The sequence below is a fragment of the Coregonus clupeaformis genome, chromosome 29 (genome assembly GCF_020615455.1).
Source record: "Coregonus clupeaformis isolate EN_2021a chromosome 29, ASM2061545v1, whole genome shotgun sequence".
Lineage (NCBI taxonomy): Eukaryota > Metazoa > Chordata > Actinopteri > Salmoniformes > Salmonidae > Coregonus > Coregonus clupeaformis.
Window position 1 is genome coordinate 45,110,074 of NC_059220.1, and position 19,762 is coordinate 45,129,835.

Consider the following 19,762-nt stretch of genomic DNA (forward strand, 5'->3'; position numbering starts at 1 on the left):
TGTCAAGGGGAAAAAATGATCTAAGAAATATTACAAAAGTTAATTCATATTTCCTTATTTTTTAAGATATAAATTCCAAACTTAACATGGTTCATCATGGGCTCCCGAGTGGCGCAGTTGTCTAAGGTACTGCATCGCAGTGCTTGAGGCGTCACTACAGACCATCATGGTAATGTCTTTGATGACCCTTAAAATTTTACATTTGAGTCATTTAGCAGACGCTCTTATCCAGAGCGACTTACAGTTAGTGAGTACATACATTTTTCATACTGGCCCCCCATGGGAATCAAACCCACAACCCTGGCGTTGCAAGCACCATGCTCTACCACCTGAGCTACAGGGGACTATAGGCCAATGTGAAGTGGATTTACAAAGGATGAAAATTGATACGTAAAATCTGATTTCCTGATTGATCAATAACTCAGCCATCTCTTAACCAATCCCTTAGCTGTTTCGGGCCTACATACCAAATTTGGTGTTATTTGGACTCATGATAAGATTCTTTCCAACATTTCCAAGATGGTGGAGAATCTGGCCTGACGGACCTTATGGGTCCTTGAGGCAAATTCGTTCAGCATGAGGAAAGTCACCTACATACAAATGTTCAATTCTCTTGGTCAAACGGGGCAGCGGATATGAGGGTTTAAGTGAGACTGATTATAACAGCGCCACCTATAGGCCAATTGGTGCCATTCCTTTTTACCAAGTTACTCATGGCCTCTAGTGTTAATTCAAATAAAATATATACAAAAATAAATTGATCACAAGGTCATACAAAGGTATAATCATTGATAGGTATGCAGAAGAGCTGCTTAAAATAAACATATATGTATTTCTTTATTTTTACTGTTTTTTACATTGTAGAATAATAGTGAAGACATCAAAACTAATCAAATCAAAATATATTTGAGATTTGAGATTATTCAAATAGCCACCCTTTGCCTTGATGACATCTTTGCACACTCTTGGCATTATCTCAACCAGCTTCATGAGGTAGTCACCTGGAATGTATTTCAATCAACAGGTGTGCCTTTTAAAAGTTAATTTGTGGAATTTCTTTCCTCCTTAATGCGTTTGAGCCAATCAGTTGTGACAAGGTAGGGGGGGGATTACAGAAGATAACCCTATTTGGTAAAAGACCAAGTCCATATTATGGCAAGAACAGCTCAAATAAGCAAAGAGAAACAACAGTCCATCATTACTTTAAGACATGAATGTCAGTCAATACGGAAAATGTCAAGAACTTTGAAAGTTTCTTCAAGTGCAGTCGCAAAAACCATTAAGCGCTGTGATGAAACTGGCTCTCATGAGGACCGCCACAGGAAAGGAAGACCCAGAGTTACCTCTGCTGCAGAGGATAAGTTCATTAGAGTTACCAGCCTCAGAAATTGCAGCCCAAATAAATGCTTCACAGAGTTCAAGTAACAGACACATCTCAACATCAACTGTTCAGAGGAGACTGTGATTTTTATTTTGTTTTATTTAACTAGGCATGTCAGTTAAGAACAAATTCTTATTTACAATGACGGCCTACACCGGCCAAACCCGTACGACGCTGGGCCAATTGTGTGCCACCCTACGGGACTCCCAATCACAGCCGGTTGTGATACAGCCTGGAATCAAACCAGGGGGTCTGTAGTTACGCCTCAAGCACTGAGATGCAATGCCTTAGACCGCTGCGCCACTTGGGAGCCCTTCATGGTTGGATTGCGGCAAAGAAACCACTACTAAAGGACACCAATAATAAAAAGAGACTTGCTTGGACCAAGAAACACGAGCAATGGACATTAGACCGGTGGAAATGTGTCCTTTGGTCTGGAGTCCAAATTTGAGATTTTTGGTTCCAACCGCCGTGTCTTTGTGAGATGCGGTGTGGGTGAACGGATGATCTCCGCATGTGTATTTCCCACCGTAAAGCATGGAAGAGGAGGTGTTTTGGTGTGGGGGTGCTTTGCTGGAGACACTGTCTGTGATTTATTTAGAATTCAAGGCACACTTAACCAGCATGGCTACCACAGCATTCTACAGCGATACGCCATCCCATCTGGTTTGGGCTTAGTGGGACTATCATTTGTTTTTCAACAGGACAATGACCCAACATACCTCCAGGCTGTGTAAGGGCTATTTGACCAAGAAGGAGAGTGATGGAATGCTGCATCAGATGACCTGGCCTCCACAATCCCCCAACCTCAACCCAATTGAGATGGTTTGGGATGAGTCGGACGACAGAGTGAAGGAAAAGCAGCCAACAAGTGCTCAGCATATGTGGGAACTCCTTCAAGACAAGCATTCCAGGTGAAGCTGGTTGAGAGAATGCCAAGAGTGTGCAAAGCTGTCATCAAGGCAAAGGGTGGTTATTTGAAGAATCTCAAATATATTTTGATTTGTTTAACACTTTTTGGGTTACAACATGATTCCATATGTGTTATTTCATAGTTTTTCTACAATGTAGAAAATAGTAAACATAAAGAAAAACCCTTGAATGAGTAGGTGTGTCCAAACCTTTGACTGGTACTGTGTAATAATATAACAATGTAAAATGTCAACATAAATAGTTAGATACTGACTGATTTGTGTTCCAAAATGGCTTAGCATACAAGAAAGGAAAGAGAAAAAAAAGGGTAGTCACTTATGGCAGAGCATTAGTATCTAAAATTCCAGTGATAGATAGTGATCTTTTTTTTTTGACAATGTTTCCAAAGTTTCTGTCTGCCAAATTAGAATAAAAGTTACCAATGTATGCTTGAATTATTTGACCATGTCGCTGTGAACACCTAATAAATAAATAATTCATTTCCTCTTTGATTCGATTAGTGAGTAACAAAAAGCTGTGGTCGTTTTTTGCATGTGTATACTCAGACAACCTGTTTGGTGGATTGTGCTGACAGCTTCTGTGTGTGGGTGTGTGTGTGCCCGTGCGTGTGTGTGTGTGTGTGTGTGTGTTGCTTTGTAGGAGAGGAGACGGCTGCAGAAGGACATACTGCAGCTCAACACCTACGTGGCTTTGTTCACATTCACACCCCAGGAAAGTGAAGACCTGGAGATGAGGTCAGTGGGATCCACACACACACACACACACACACACACACACACACACACACACACACACACACACACACACACACATTTTCTTTGTAATCACATTGTGTTAACAATTACCTTTGCTCCTTTTGAATGTCTAACACATACTGTGTTTACCTAGATAAGCAGGCAGGCGTCACGGAATGCATGCTCTAATCACTGCTCAATAGATATTTGTCAGTGTTCTTCTCTAAAACAAGATGAACAAACATTGTCTTTTTTGTTACGCATGATAATTTAATTTTCTGTGATTTGTGTGATCTTCCGTTTTATACCTGCTCAGTTTAACAACCGTAAGACCATCTCTTAATCATACACTCTCAGAAAAAAAGGTATCGAATTGAACGTACAGTTTTTCTCAATCGTGTACAAGCATTTTTTTGAACAATATTGTTGACACACAACTCTGTGGCCTTTTGCGAAACAGTACATGTGTTTTCAAAATGTAGTTGCCTTCTCAAAACATAAATACATTAATCAAAAAATTGCAAATACATTCATCAAAAATATTAATTAAAAAGATTAACGCAAACGTACATATCTCTTGAGTACAAGCAGACAAAACAAAGTTTGTAAAAAATACAAGTAGATCAATACATTTTCTTTGCGGTCACTAAATCATGATGATCAAAATTGGAAGTACAACTATCCAAAGGTGCAGAATTATGGGCAATTACTCTCCTTTTCATGCATATTTCACCAAACCATTTCATACACATCAAATATTATTCCTGATTTTAAAAAGGAAGAAGAAAAAGCACATTGTGTAAAGGATTCATTCTTTGGTATCATCACAATCCAAATCCATGTATTCAATACATAGACTGGTTTGCTCATAGTTTTGTAGACTTTCCATTGGCGCACAGAAACACAATTCACAATTGAAATAAGGAAGGGTGAATACAATGGAGGAACACAACTGATATGAATGTATTGGCCTCCACACCAAAGCAAAGCTCTAAAATGAAGGTCACAATGTTAGAGACGATAACTTAGGAGTAACCCAAAGTTACTTAGAAGTAACCCAACTTAAGTCTCTGCATCTCTGCATGTCCGCAATATTGTAAAAAATCATACAAATTTGACAGGCCCCATTTGCCTAGATACAGTATTTCTCTATATTGTACATGGTATGACACTGATGGGGTGATTTAGAATTGTGTGCAGTACTAGTTCACTGATTGCCGGAAACAGTAAACACAATTGCACACATTTCTCTTCTGATGAAAACAATGTGTTAATATTCGGTGAACAAAACACTTCAAGCAGCAATCAGCAGTTGAAACAAAGCAATCTCCCCACCCCTATTTCAGTAAAAAGCTGACCATCTATGATATCAAAATTATAGTTTTTAACCATGTTTTGAGGCTATATAGTGTGTTTAAATGTACTTTGTTTACAAGCATAGGAGGAAAACAAGCTTATATTTTGGGTTCTAAAGTTAAAAACATTGATGTTGCAAGTGCAGATTTCCCCTTTAACAGTGCATTTTGTATTCACTGATGACATTTGAATTTAAAGTTTAGGAAAAGGTGGTCTAAGATATGCAAGTCAGGTACAAAGCCAAGAAAAGTATCAGAAGTTCTGTAAATGTATTTAAGCATTTGATCAATGCTATTCTGCTATAGATACGTTTCAACACAGATCCAAAAATTGCTTGTACGTGATTAAGAAAAACTGTAAAGCTGAGATCCGCAAAAGTTGAAACAGCGCCACTGGTCGCCCCAGGCGCATTTGTTATTGTTTTTGTGTTGTTAACTAAATGGAGGTGAGGCGCGTCCAAACGGAGGTGAGCAGCGTGGTACAAAAATGTACAGTACATATTCTTCTGTTCTATCATGCGTGCAAAAAACAGTGTTTGTTGTTTGCAGTAACTTCTTTGTTGTTGTAATATCCCAAACTAACGTGGCAGTTTCACCATTAACACTAGAACCGCTGGGCCTTGAGGGACCCTCCTTTGAGCTAATGAACGGTTATTATGACTGCAACATTCTGAAGGTGTAATCAATACATTTCATATATGCTATCGCAACAATAATAATTTGGTTGTGTTTATGAAGGTCTTATGTAACATTAGATACAAAAAAAGATTTCAAATAACACAATTGCATTTTCATTAGTTTATGTTACCATAGGCTAAATGCTAAAACAAAAAAATATATAACCCCAAAAAATTATAGTGTTCAATAAATGTTATGCGGTTGCAGTTTCTTATTATAACAACAAAAAATATATATATATATAATGCATTCGGAAAGTATTCAGACCCCTTGACTTTTCCACATTTTGTTACGTTACAGCCTTATTCTGGAATTGATTAAATTGTTTTTTCCCCTCATCAATCTACACACAATACCCCATAATGACAAAGCAAAAACAGGTTTTTATATTTTTTAGCAATTTTATATATATAAAAAAATGAAATATTTCTATTTACATACGTTTTCAGACCCTTTACTCAGTACTTTATTGAAGCATCTTTGGCAGCGTTTACAGCCTCAAGTCTTCTTGGGTATGACGCTACAAGTTTGGCACACCTGTATTTGCGGAGTTTCTCCCATTCTTCTCTGCAGATCGTCTCAAGCTCTGTCAGGTTGGATGGGGAGCGTCGCTGCACAGCTATTTTCAAGGTCTCTCCAGAGATGTTCAATCTGGTTCAAGTCCGGGCTCTGGCTGGGCTACTTAAGGACATTCAGAGACTTGTCCCGAAGCCACTCCTGCATTGTCTTGGCTGTGTGCTTAGGGTCGTTGTCCTGTTGGAAGGTGAACCTTCACCCCAGTCTGAGGTTCCGAGCGCTCTGGAGCAGTTTTTTATCAAGGATCTCTCTGTACTTTGCTCTGTTCATCTTTCCCTCGATCCTGACTAGTCTCCCAGTCCCTGCCACTGAAAAACATCCCCACAGCATGATGCTGCCACCACCATGCTTCACCGTAGGGATGGTGCCAGGGTTCCTCCAGACGTGACGCTTGGCATTCAGGCCAAAGGGTTCAATCTTGGTTTCATCAGACCAGAGAATCTTGTTTCTCATGGTCTGAGAGTCCTTTAGGTTCCTTTTGACAATCTCCAAGCGGGCTGTCATGGGCCTTTTACTGAGGAGTGGCTTCCGTCTGGCCACTCTACCATAAAGGCCTGATTTGTAGAGTGCTGCAGAGATGGTAGGCCTTCTGGAAGGTTCTCCCATCTCCACAGAGGAACTCTGGAGCTCTGTCAGAGTGACCATCGGGTTCTTGGTCACCTCCCTGACTAAGGCCCTTCTCCCCGATTGCTCAGGTTGGCCGGGCGGCCAGCTCTAGGAAGAGTCTTGGTGGTTCCAAACTTCTTCCATTTAAGAATGATGTAGGCCACTGTGTTCTTGGGGACCTTCAATGCTGCAGACATTTTTTGGTACCCTTCCCCAGAGCTGGGCCTCGACACAATCCTGTCTCGGAGCTCTACCGACACTTCCTTCGACCTCATGGCTTGGTTTTTGCTCTGACATGCACTGTCAACTGTGGGACCTTATATAGACAGGTGTGTTGCTTTCCAAATCATGTCCAATCAATTGAATTTACCACAGGTGGACTCAAATCACGTTGTAGAAACATCTCAAGGATGATCAATGGAAACAGGATGCAGCGGAGCTCAATTTCGAGTCTCATAGCAAAGGGTTTGAATACTTCTGTAAATAAGGTATTTCTGTTTTTTATTTTTTATACATTTGCAAAAATTTCTAAAAAAACTGTTTTCACTTTGTCATTATGGGGTGTTGTGTGTAGATTGATGAGGAAGAAAATAAATTGCATCAATTTTAGAATAAGGCTGTAACGTAACAAAATGTGGAAAATGTCAAGGGGTCTGAATACTTTCCGAATGCACTGAACAAAAATATAAACGCAACATGTAAAGTGTTGGTCCCATGTGCTGAAATAAAATATCCCAGATATTTTACATATGCACAAGAAGCTTATTTCTCTTACATTTTGTGCACAAATGTGTTACATCCCTGTTAGTGAGCATTTCTCCTTTGCCAAGATAATTCATCTACCTGACAGCTGTGGCATGTCAAGAAGGTGATTAAACAGCTTGATCATTGCACAGGTGCACCTTGTGCTCGGGACAATTCAAGGCCACCCTAAAATGTGCAGTTCTGTCACACAACACAATGCCACAAATGTCTCAAGATGTCTCCTGACTGCAGGAATGTCCAACAGAGCTGTTGCCAGATAATTGAATATTGAATATTATTGAATAAAAATGTCCCTACCATAAGCTGCATCCAACATCGTTTTAGAGAATTTGGCGGTACGTCCAACTGGCCTCACAACCGCAGACCACGTGTAACCAGGCCAGCCCAGGACCTCCACATCTGACTTCTTCACCTGCGGGATCGACTGAGACCAGCCACCCGGACATCTGATGAAACTGAGGAGTATTTATGGCTGTAATTCTGATTGGCTGGGCCTGGCTCCCCAGTGGGTGGGCTTATTCCCTCCCAGGCCCACCCATGGCTGCACCCCTGCCCAGTCATGTGAAATACATATATTAGGGCCTAATGAATTTATTTCAATTGACTTTTTTCCTTCTATGAACTCAGTAAAATCTTTGAAATTGTTGCATGTTTCGTTTATATTTTTGTTCAGTGTATATACCCCAACCACCAAGATGCACAGTCAACAAGATGCACGGCCAAATGATGAAAACATCAGTAGCCTAAACATCTTTATAAGCACCAAGTGTGCTTGATAAATAGTGAAAATCAGCACAAAAGCAAAAATGCCATTATAATGAGTATACTGTTAAGTGTCGATATGACGGCAGTCAAAAATAGTCCTTTATTGTCAGCTCGTGCTTACATGGTGTGCATCTTCACGCAATGGCATCAGTTGGAGCATGTCCATGTCACATAAACAACAAAAGCTGGTGAGTGCTTTGCTGATGTTGTTTTTTGCTTGAGATGTAGGGCCTGCTCTCTCAGTCAGGACATTTTGTGCTGATAATCGGCACGTAGCATTGTCACCGGCTGGTTGTATATGTGTGAAATTAGTTTCGGTATAGTTTAGGTTAAATTTCGAGGCATTTATCGAGGTGATTATCAACTGTGCACCTTCAACTGTTGGGTGATGGAGGGGAGCAGGCCCTACTGTCGGGAGAATGAGGGGCAATGGGGGAAAACCATTCAAGAAATGGCATGCCCTCCTAAACTGGTTATAACTCTAGCCCAAAGGCCAGCAGATGGTGATATTGAGTCGTGTCATCTTACCGTCCAAATAGATTGTATGCAGCCGGCAATACATTCGTATCCCTCGTGGACCGGATCATACCTAAAACATTCTCCATTCAGGCTGCATATGCTTCGATTTCCTCCTTAACTCTATTTAATGTTGAGAAGGCGGAAAAAAACTAAAATGCTAAAATTGTCTGCAACTCAAACATATATAGCTACAGATCTTCCCAGAGAACAGTCTTGGATTCCACTAATGCGATGCTGCTAATGCAGCAGGTGCAAAAGAAACGGAACCCCTGGTCTGATAGTTTCAACCTGATTGGCTGAACGCGATTCACAACATCCGGGATTAGCATTTAGCTATTCTAGCATGGTGGGGGAAAATTGTGTTTCTCGGTGTAGTAACAAACCCCCACCTCGCAACCCATGCGACCCCAAAATGTTCACACCCCTCTTGTTTGCGTAGAGAACATTTTGCAGTTTTAAAGTTCATTTCCTGCAATTCTATACTACGCTATAAGTCCCACATAGTGGTTAGTATCAGCGGATACAGAAGAAATAAACGAATCCAATACAAAAAAAAAAACACACAATGTTTAAAAGGGGTTGGAAGCACTAAATCACGCCGGCGTGATTGTGGGGCTCATAGCGTTGTATAGAATTGCAAAATGTTCTCTATGCAAACAAGAGGGGTGTGAACAGTTTGGGGTTGCATGGGTTGCGAGGTGGGGGTTTGTTACTACACCGATAAATGACTATATCCATCCGGACCTTTGCCACCTAGGAAATTAGTGTGACCGGACCTTCTCAAATAGTAGTTGAGACTCCTGAGTGGCGCAGTGGTCTAAGGCACTGCATCGCAGTGCTAACTGTGCCACTAGAGATCCTGGTTCGAATCCAGGCTCTGTCGCAGCCGGCCGCGACCGGGAGACTCATGGGCGGCGCACATTGGCCCAGCGTCGTCCAGGGTAGGGGAGGGAATGGCTGGCAGGGATGTAGCTCAGTTGATAGAGCATGGCGTTTGCAACGCCAGGGTTGTGGGTTCGATTCCCACGGGGGGCCAGTATAAAAAAAATATGTATTCACTAACTGTAAGTCGCTCTGGATAAGAGCGTCTGCTAAATGACTAAAATGTAAAAAAAAATGTAAAATGAGTATCCCTGCTATCGAGGTACCCTGTAAGGTACGTCCATTGTACCATTAGTTATAGGTACTGTTAGGTTCTAAACGAACAGAGTAAAACTCACGGACGATTAGTAAAGCTCAACTAAGTTTATTCACCCACTGGGTACCACAGCTGCATAAGACAAAGACATGTTTCCACCAGCACAAGTATATATATATACCCCAATTTGGGTGAAGTATCCTCCCTTCCCTCTAAACATTACATGTTTATTGCTAGGCAGGAAGTTAAGTGATGCGGGCAATAAACTGTTCCTTCTCCCTTAATGTGACCTGACCTCATTCCTCACTCCTCACTGATCCACAGCTATCCACCCTTATCAGTGACTGCAACCATGTGATTGCTTCCACCATATACATTCTTCCTACAGATAACAATTTACTTCTGGTGTAGAAACCAGACTATGGCACTTCTCATTTCCATAGGATACTTGATAATTAACAATAACATGTTATGCCAGTACTTACACGTCCTGCATTCCTCTCTCTCCCTCTGTGACATGATTAAGGATATTTCTAGTTTATAAGTCAGAACCCATCAGTACATAATTGTACCCTTGTAGTTCATACCTTCAAAGATCCAAAAGGTACAAATGTACCTTTTTAGGGTACCACCACAGTGACAAAGCTGTGTGTTCCTATTAAGTGGCAAAAATGTACCTCTTCTCTATACCAAGACCCTCACGTGTACTCCACCATCCCACTTCTGACATCAATGTAGCAAATTCAGTGGGTAGCCCCGACCGGGACTCGAACCTGGGTCCAGCAACTGTCAAGCCAACAACTTAACCATTATGCCAAAAGGTCTGTACCTCTTGGCAAGGTCGCTCAGTGTTGGCTTAAGGTTGCTACAATATTAATGCAGCTCTTTGTCACATGCTCTTGTGAAAGCCTTTATAAGGTCTTATCTCCCGAGTGGCGCAGTGGTCTAAGGCACTGCATCGCAGTGCTAGCTGTGCCACTAGAGATCCTGGTTCGAATCCAGGCTCTGTCATAGCCGGCCGCGACCGGGAGACCAATGGGGCGGCGCGCAATTGGCCCAGCGTCGTCCAGGGTAGGGGAGGGAATGGCCTGCAGGGATGTAGCTCAGTTGATAGAGCATGGCGTTTGCAACGCCAGGGTTGTGGGTTTGATTCCCACAGGGGGTATGAAAGAAAAAAAATGTATGCATTAACTGTAAGTCGCTCTGGATAAGAGCGTCTGCTAAATGACTAAAATGTAAATGTCTTTAGAACTGGCAGCAGACATGCTCAAACTTTAACCAACATAAACATAGACCACTTAAACTGGTACAACACTTCCCCTCAGGAGTGGTCAGAAATAACTAACTGAAAACTACGTCCCTACTAAGCCACGCCTCCAAGGATTGTACTTTTATATTCAAAATATTGGGGACAAAAATGTACCATAATACTACATAATCCACACATGTACCCTAAAAGGTACTGAACCGTATCATGTGAGATCACTCTGAAGGTACATTATGTGTATTTATATTTTTGTACCCCAGGGAACAATACTGTACCCTAACTGTACCCTATTTTCACAGAGTGTAAACCAATTATTAACTGAAAAGAATGCATTAGATTATAAAGATATTGTTATATGAATACGGTTGTGATTTGACCTGATGACAATATGATGTGATAGAAAGATGGTTATGAGACAAATGTCTCTGTCTCTGATATTTTCTGAAACCTGTGGTAAACTGCCAATTGTCTGGACTACCTAAACGTTAACAGATAGGGAACCCTTTTTATGGCACTTTTCGGGTTTCTATCTCAACAGCCCTTGGCCCTAAGTATCCATTTTACTACAATGTTCCCTCAGTAATCCTGATAGTCTTCTCTCGGACACTCCAATATTCTGAGATCCTCCTCCTTGCTCCCTAGCCTAGACAGATTTCAATCATACCACACTTAATTTGAAATGTATTGACACCCACAGCACAGCATGACTCCTAGCCCACAAATAGCTGCTGTACAGTTGCCCACTGCTGCAAGTGTTGTTTTAAATGTTTTCCAATGAAAGCCAAGCTAGACAGGATCAAGGTCTCAGGATCCCAATACAGACCTTAATCAATACTTTAGACGGACACAAAAAAATCACAATGTAGGCACCCTCATCAAAAGCGGGAACATTTCAATCTCTTTTTACATTACATGTTGTGAACATTTGACACCTGGCTTGTGATAACTTTCTTTGGCATTTTTTGATTAGCCTATTGCTACATGATTATGATGGTGATGATGAATTCTAAAAGCATGATTCCAAACATATTCTGATTGGCTATATACGTAATTGTTCAAAATCAACTGTCTTTTTAAAATTAATTAATTTGTTCAAACTAAACAGTCCTGATTAGGGTAGCAACATTTCTGTAACTTTCCCAAAATTCCCATGTTTTCCAGAACTCCTGGTAGGAGGATTCCCGGATTTCCTGCTTATTCCCTCGTAATTCCAGGAATCCTTTTAACCAGGATATATGGAAAATGTATATATATGAAAAGCAACCCTAGTCCCAATTCAATCGACATCATGTTTAAAAGAGACGTATGACTTGAGGAAGCAACAAGTCGTAAATGAAACAACATTATTTCAGGTTTGTCTTTCTTATTGTCAGATGAGATCTCATTTAGAGCACCAAAGCTCTATTCTCTCTGAGTCACTCAGAGAGCATTTTCAGTAACAGTCCTCTAATTAGACCACAAGAGATGAATGACAGGCAGGAAACATTTACACTGCCTGTTGATTCTCATTGGTTGAAAAATATTTGTCAAGGCTTCGCAAAGGCTTTGAATGGATAACAATGAGGACACATAAGGAAGGAAAAACAATAGGTGAAAACTGAGGCATCGTTTGTATGGCCATTAACAGACAATAATAGAGTGCAATTGAACAGTGTGAGGAGGCGGCAGAGGCTGTTTTCACTGACTTCAGCTACCCTGTAGGAAACAGCAGTAGCCTGTTTCTGAATCATCATATCCTGTCCTCCAGGATATCCAACAGTCTTTTGTCCTCCAATATTTATACTGATATACCAGCAATATGTTTAAGCAATAAGGCCTGAGGGGGTGTGGTATATGGCCAATAAACCACGGCTAATGGCTGCTGTTCTTAATCACGACGCTATGTGGAGTGCCTGGATACAGCCGTTAGCCGTGGTATATTGGCCATATACCACAAACCCCCGAGGTGCCTTATTGCTATTATAAACTGGTAACCAACGTAATTAGAGCAGTAAAAATAAATGTTTTTACCGTTTAATGTCATACCCATGGTATACGGTCTGATATACCACGGCTTTCAGCCAATCAGCATTCAGGGCTCGAACCACCCAGTTTATATTTTAGATTATACACTGAGTATACCAAACATTAGGAACAGCTTCCTAATATTGAGTTGCACTCCCCCATTTTGCCCTCAGAACAGTCTCAATTCGTCTAGTCATGGACTCTACAAGGTGTCAAAAGCGTTCCACAGGGATGCTGGCCCATGTTGACTCCAATGCTTCCCACAGTTGTATCAAGTTAGCTGGATATCCTTTGGGTGGTGGACCATTCATGATACACACAGGAAACTGTTGAGCGTGAAAAACCTAGCAGCGTTGCAATTCTTGGCACAAAGCGGTGCTCCTGGCACCTACTACCATACCCCGTTCAAAGGCACTTAAATCTTTTGTCTTGCCCTTTCACCCTCTGAATGGCACACATACACAATCCATGTCTCAATTGTCTCAAAGCTTAAAAGTCCTTCTTTAACCTGTCTCCTCCTCTTCATCTACACTGATTGAAGTGGATTTAACAACATTGTTCACTCAATGTACGTGTTTGTCTGTTCCTGTGACATTGATTTTTAATACGCAATTTATTTCCAATTTAGACCCGGAGACAGAATCGTACTGGCGGACGACTCCAATGATGATTGGTGGAAGGTATGAAAGTGTTTCACTTTTGGAAGACACACTGTTTATATTAAGTGCTTTGTAACACCAGAACACTAGTGGCAACTGAGCTGCCACCAATGGGAAGGAGACGAAACCTTAACTTTGTTGGAGTATTGAAAGACATCATCTTGAGATGTTTTGAAACATTACGTGGTGTGTTGTAACACCCCTTAATCAAGTGTTGCGCAACACCTTGCCGGAAATGTTTAAACACTATTTTGGTGTTTCAAGTTGTATTTAGTGCAGAATTAGATGCCTTCTCCTTTGGTGTCGTTCCCTCTCTCTATAGCTTCTAAACATTATTATGGTGTTTCAAATCCTGCCTAGTGCAGAATTACATCTCTTCCTCTGGAGTATTTTTATGTTTAACATTGATTTATGTATCTTATCATTTGCCAGTTTAACCCATTATGGTAGGCATTGTTGAGCACAGTGCTTAATCCACCAGCAATAACTACAGGTTTTACAGCAAGCATTGCAGGATACTGTATTTGTCTCTACAATTAAAAGTTGGAAATGTGGGAATGGGTTGTCGTGACGTGACTTTCATTAATATGATGACTGTTATTTATCGAATCAACTAACTATGTTTAATTGTTACTCGATTAAATTAATCATGTAACAATTAACTCATTAGGATTTGGGGCACCACGGAATAATTTGTTTATAGAGTTACCATCTCCCGAATTAAACTCTAAAAGGTATTTACCTATCAATATGAATAAAACAGTCAACGTATCAATCATTACCTCTTATCAGTCGTCATTCTGAATGGTCGCAGAATTCTTGGATCCACAAGATCCCAGCTTTACCTTTGATTCAGCACCACACAAATTGACTGAATTACTTATTTACTAGCTAACTAAATAATAACACAGAATACATACATACTTAATACATAAGAAAAAGCCCTCTTGGAAAGGAGGTTTTGGTTGGGTCTTTGCTCAGCTCACTTGTTATGCTCTGATTGTCCACCAGAGGTCACAATGTCCTTATTTTTTCTGGCTTGTAGTGGAGTGTACTCAGAGCAGATACTCTGTGATTGTCTGCGATGGGATTTTCTCCTTCCCACCTCGTGTGGGTAGTCAAAGTTCTAGATCACTTTACACGCACAGCTGCAGACTGGCAATGTTCTGGTCTAGTGAGTTTATCTTCTTCTCCTCGTGTTGAGATTCAAAGTTCTAACCATTTCAAACGTGTGGACTACCGTCTCCACGCTTTCTGGTCTTTCTGGTCTAACCATTTTAAGCCGTGTAGCCACAGCTCCACGCTTTCTGGTCTCTCTGGTCTAACCATTTTAAGCTGTGTTGCCACAGCTCTACGCTTTCTGCTCTAATGTAAATTTCATTACCAAGGCTTTTTATGCACTCTGGTAAAAGGGGCATTCCTACTTGCTGACACGGTCTCTGAGCTCACTCAGGGCGTGTCTAGTCACCGTGCATAGCTTATATGAAAACCTATGATCTCGTTAGAAAACTAAAATCACATTCCTATCTTAACAAAAATACTCTCGTAATTCTCCATATTATATACACAACATATTGGATGTAAACTTGACATATAAAGTGTGTATACTTTCCAAATTACAGTATTTTTGTTATAATTTTTTTTATGACATCACAAAATAATAAACAATATGACATGATTAGTCTTTAGCTCCCCACTGACCATTCCAAACATTCAGATGTTAGGAATATTGTTTTTGGACATTATAGTTTTGGCGGCAAAAGTCTTCTGTAGGACAAAGCACATTCCTTTCACCATACTAGAGGGCCAGAGATAGATTCTCCTCCTCTCTAATTTATGGCAGAGTGTTAAGGTGTCAAGACCGGCTATAAACCAATTTTATTTCTTAACCATTTGATAGACACATTCTGCCCAAAAAATGTGTGTGTGCATTTTGATGCTGCCTTTTAAATTCACTGAAACTCCAAAAAGTGTTACACTCTCTTAAAAAACTGTATTCAGATTGAAGAACCACTTTGAGTGTTTCAGAGTACTTCTATTCTGTTTTAAAACACTTTCAAAGCACTTACATTGGGTTTACCCCCTCCAAACACCAGATCTCAGGTTAGGTGCACAACTACTACTACTACTTTTCATGGTGTTTTGAGTCTTTCTATTTTTACAGTGCACCTAGTACTCACACTTAAACCACTACACCACACACAAGTCTGCTGCCATGATAGTATAAGTAGTAGCTATCATGATGTATGACATTTCCTCTGGATGATGGTTCCAGGGCGTGATCGAGGACAGGATCGGTTTCTTCCCAGCAGCCTTTGCTCACCAAGTGAAGGCCGGGGACAGAGTGTTCAGGTGTCACCGGACGTTCATCGGCTGCAAGGAGCAAGGCCAGATCACCCTGAAGGAGGGACAGGTACGTGATCCCACTGTTATATTAAAATACAATATGGCAAACTACTTTGCAACAAAAAAGGACCCACTTATGCATTGAAATGATACACAAGCAAACATGATTGTTATTATCCATTGTTAAAGAATGTTTATTGTTAGTCCCTTAATTGTTTACATGTATTACTTTATTTGGCGCAGCTCATGATCAAGCCCCAACTACAAGTGGGCATCAGACATAGTTCCTCCTCACACCAATTCCCATAGGCAATGGCAATCCTGGCCACTCAGTCCACAGGTTCACTCCTGGAACATTCACTTCAAAGCTGGCCAATTGGGAGTCACCGCCTCTCAGCAGTTTCCATGGCATTACCATTTTGCCATGGCAAATGGCTTTGCTGTCTCAAATCCTTTTCCCATAATGCTTTGCAGGGGCATTTTGGGATTCAGAGGAGAGTTCAGGCTAGTAACGCCAAATGGAGATGCATTCATTCCAAACACTTTGAAGATGAGTCAGTGACCTCATAGCTCTGCCTCGATCCCCAATGAGTAGCAACATCCACTCTATCCAGTCACACAGCCAATATTTATTACAGTGGCCCTAAAGCTACTTTGCCCCTTAGGGCCAATGTGCATTGTTAATTAAATGTGTGTTATGATTAGTTTTCTCTGGCATCAAGTAATTCAGTATGCAAGAAGATACTTAAACACTTACATGGAGAGTTGATTCAAAGTATTTAATATTGCGGTACCGGGTTCACATAGCAAACGGCCCGTGAGTGGCCCATTGCTATATTAACTAACTGAACAAAAGAAATCTCTTAGCTTATATACTTGTTTGCAAGCTAATTCTATCCAACAGGTGCCAACCATTACTGAGTGTCATTTCTCGCCACATATAGGATCACCCTATATGGTATCGTGTTGCACCCTAGTCAGGATATTCCATCACATACTCCTTCCAAGATTAGCACCAGTGGCCCCCCAGCTATCTTGGCACGCATACCTTCTGGCACCCACCTTGACAGAAATAAATACATGGAATGTCCTCATCCTCCAAATCCTTATGCAGCTCTCAATATTCCAAACATGAACTAATCCTGTATAAAAGACGTAAAATCAATGTGTTCAAATGTATTTTGCTTGTACAAAAAGCAACCAAATTACGAGAGTATTCTTCTCTGTTTCACCAGATTTGTGTAAGCGGTGAGGATGAACACAGTGGCTTCATCCGAGTTGCCAGTGGAAAGAAGAGAGGCTACGTGCCCTGTGATGTCCTGGAGAACATCTGAGAGAGAGAGAAATAGAAAGAGCCGGAGAGAGATAACGGGAGGAAGAGAAGGAGAGAGCGGAGGGAGGAGAGGCACAGTGGCACACTCCCATGGTGCACAGGGATGGCTCTGACAGTAGTTCTGATCAGCCGCCAACCTCTCAGGCGCGGGGAGGAGGATGATTGTAGTTACAAAATGGCCACCTGAGACCATGGAGGAAACCTCTGTTGAGCTGTGACTCCAAACTCCAAAATGTTGCTGTTGCCATTAAGGGAATGGCTTTGTCAGAAGTCAGAGCCAACCTTCCCATTTCCTTTCAGTTAGAAAGGGAACATTTTGAGACGGATCAGATAACCTGAATTTCTGGTCACAGGGAGGGAGAGTGGGGTCATTGTATCACTGGATTTGGTTTGATTTTGTTTGATTTAAATAACTACTGTGCATTGTTTGTTCTTTGTGTGACTTCCCATTGGAGAATACAGGTGACACATCATGCATGAATGTACTAAATGTACTCCTGTGTCTACCAAAATAAGCATTTGTTTGCATACTTTTTCAGCATCTTTCTTTATGCATACATTCTTGCTTATATAGCGTCAGTTGCAGTATGTTTCAACCGCCTGTTTATTCTATGCCCAAATGTTCAAACACTTGTTCTCTATATCAAATAATTGCCTATAGGCCTAGATTCTACTCTGAAATAATTAAATCATATTTTATTCACATTACTTTGATGCAAGCGGTTGAGGTTACAAACAGCGTATTTATTTAGACAAGTCCCTTTTCTTCTATGCTCGTACAATGGCTCCAATGAGCCTTGATAGCCTCTAGCTCACAATTAAAGGCCCATTCTCCTGAGACAGAGTTATTTTATCAGACCCTCTGATACAAAGAATTCCATACGTTGGTTTTGTCACTGGAGAGGAACAACAAAAAGAATCAGACGAAGCAGAAATGAATCAAGATTCTGAGGGGAGTATTTTTCAAAGGAGTCAGACGCAATCAAAGATGAGGAATTCCTTTTTCTTTCAAAGAAATACTGTAGCCTTTTGTACAAATCTAGCTAGCGATGTATCTAGTCTAGCTGCTTACCCATCGTAAGACAAACTTCTGACTCATGAAAACACTACAAAGGACTACAATGAAGATCCTTTCTAAAAACCTGTCAAAGAGATTATTTTGAATATTTGAAACAATGAATACCTAATTTGCTAGTTGAAGTCTGATGATAATGTTCTCTTCAGGTAGTTTCTTGTTTTGATTTGTAAAGGATAATGGATTTGATAAGAAAGGATGTGAATTTACTATAAGAAGTGGGAAACCTCTGATAAGTGGTTGTATTTGAATGTATGTCATCAAATCTGCATACCTGTTATTTCAAGGTATTTGATCACAATCGTTTCAGTGAAACTCAAGTTAATGGGGGTATATGACATCTAGAGTATAACAATTATACAGTATCTTCAGAGCAGCTTCAATGCATGAGCTACATGAAATTTGGTTTTGATTTACATTCATGTATGCTTACTCCAATTGCACTAAATGGTCACTCAGATATGTCTATACACTTATTCCAAAGTAAACTTTCTAGCAAATGCTGAAGAACATTTTACGTCAGCTCAAGACATGCTTGTTGACATGTAACAACTCTATCTATCCCTTTATTGCAATATTATCACACTGTGCTATTCCTTTCTCTTCACTGAGATGTTCTTTTAAGATTTCTTGTTCATCATGTATATTTGTTTTCTGTTTTAAAATATTGTTACAAATGAACTGTTAATGGAAAGGTATGTTAGTAAATGTGTCTCTCTCTAAGCTCATCAAAGCTGCACTGAAACTTGGCTTTATTGGATGTCAAAGTCCACTGTATTGTATGCACAGAATCAAACATATATTTCTGATCAATTTATTATCAGCATTTTGTGAAACTTTTACAGAATATATAAAGCACATTGACCTTAACTCGGGCTAGATAGCTTTCTCTTCAAACACAGGGCACTCAACTCAATATTAGGAAGGTGTTTCTAATGTTTGGTACACTCTGTGTAATAGTAGCTCAGAGACAACCCTTGGTTAACCTGGGGTCTGCTACGCTCCCAGTGAAAATCGACCGTGACGAAGAGGCTGCTGTCCCCCTCGTCCTCATCTCCTTCCCTTCTTGAGCTCCATACACATTTTCAACATGAGAAACAAGACAGTATATCCAATGGTATGTAAAGGTAGAGCATGAATATTACCAGAAAATATCAACGTGACGCCCATATTCTTTCTGTTTCTTATGAGGGAATGTGAATCCCTTTATTTCCCTTGGAAATATATTTCCCTTTGAAATCTCTGGTAATGCAATAATTGACATTTTCATTAGCTCACACATTGGAACTGTTAACAACTACATGCAATGTGGCAATCTAGATTGATCACACATTTTATGCGGAAGAAGAGCACCATCTACAGACAGCATAGTGAACATTGTGTTCTCATGATTATACTGCAACATAGCATCATTACGTTTTTCATTTCTCTTTATACATCTGTCACTAACTATTCATAAAACCCCCACACAGATAGCCGTGCCTCCGATTCTTGCACCCACTCGTTAATTAGCTGATGCTAATTGGCTCATCATTTGCTCAACTGGACCTAAATTATCTTTGCCCCTATCAAGCTATGATTTGTATGCTAATGGAAACAGCTGGATTGTGACTCCCATACATTTATAA

At 40.5% G+C, this 19,762-nt stretch overlaps 1 protein-coding gene across 1 annotated transcript; it reads left to right on the plus strand.

Moving 5' to 3' along the window:
• The first annotated feature begins 2,514 nt into the window (after positions 1 to 2,514).
• LOC121545116 (SH3 and cysteine-rich domain-containing protein-like) lies at positions 2,515 to 18,840 on the plus strand. The gene is made up of 4 exons (XM_041855517.2): positions 2,515 to 3,048; positions 13,350 to 13,401; positions 15,656 to 15,793; positions 16,962 to 18,840. The coding sequence occupies exons 1-4, from the start codon at positions 3,044 to 3,046 to the stop codon at positions 17,058 to 17,060; spliced, it is 294 nt and encodes a 97-aa protein (XP_041711451.1). The 5' UTR covers positions 2,515 to 3,043; the 3' UTR covers positions 17,061 to 18,840.
• The last annotated feature ends 922 nt before the right edge of the window (positions 18,841 to 19,762 follow it).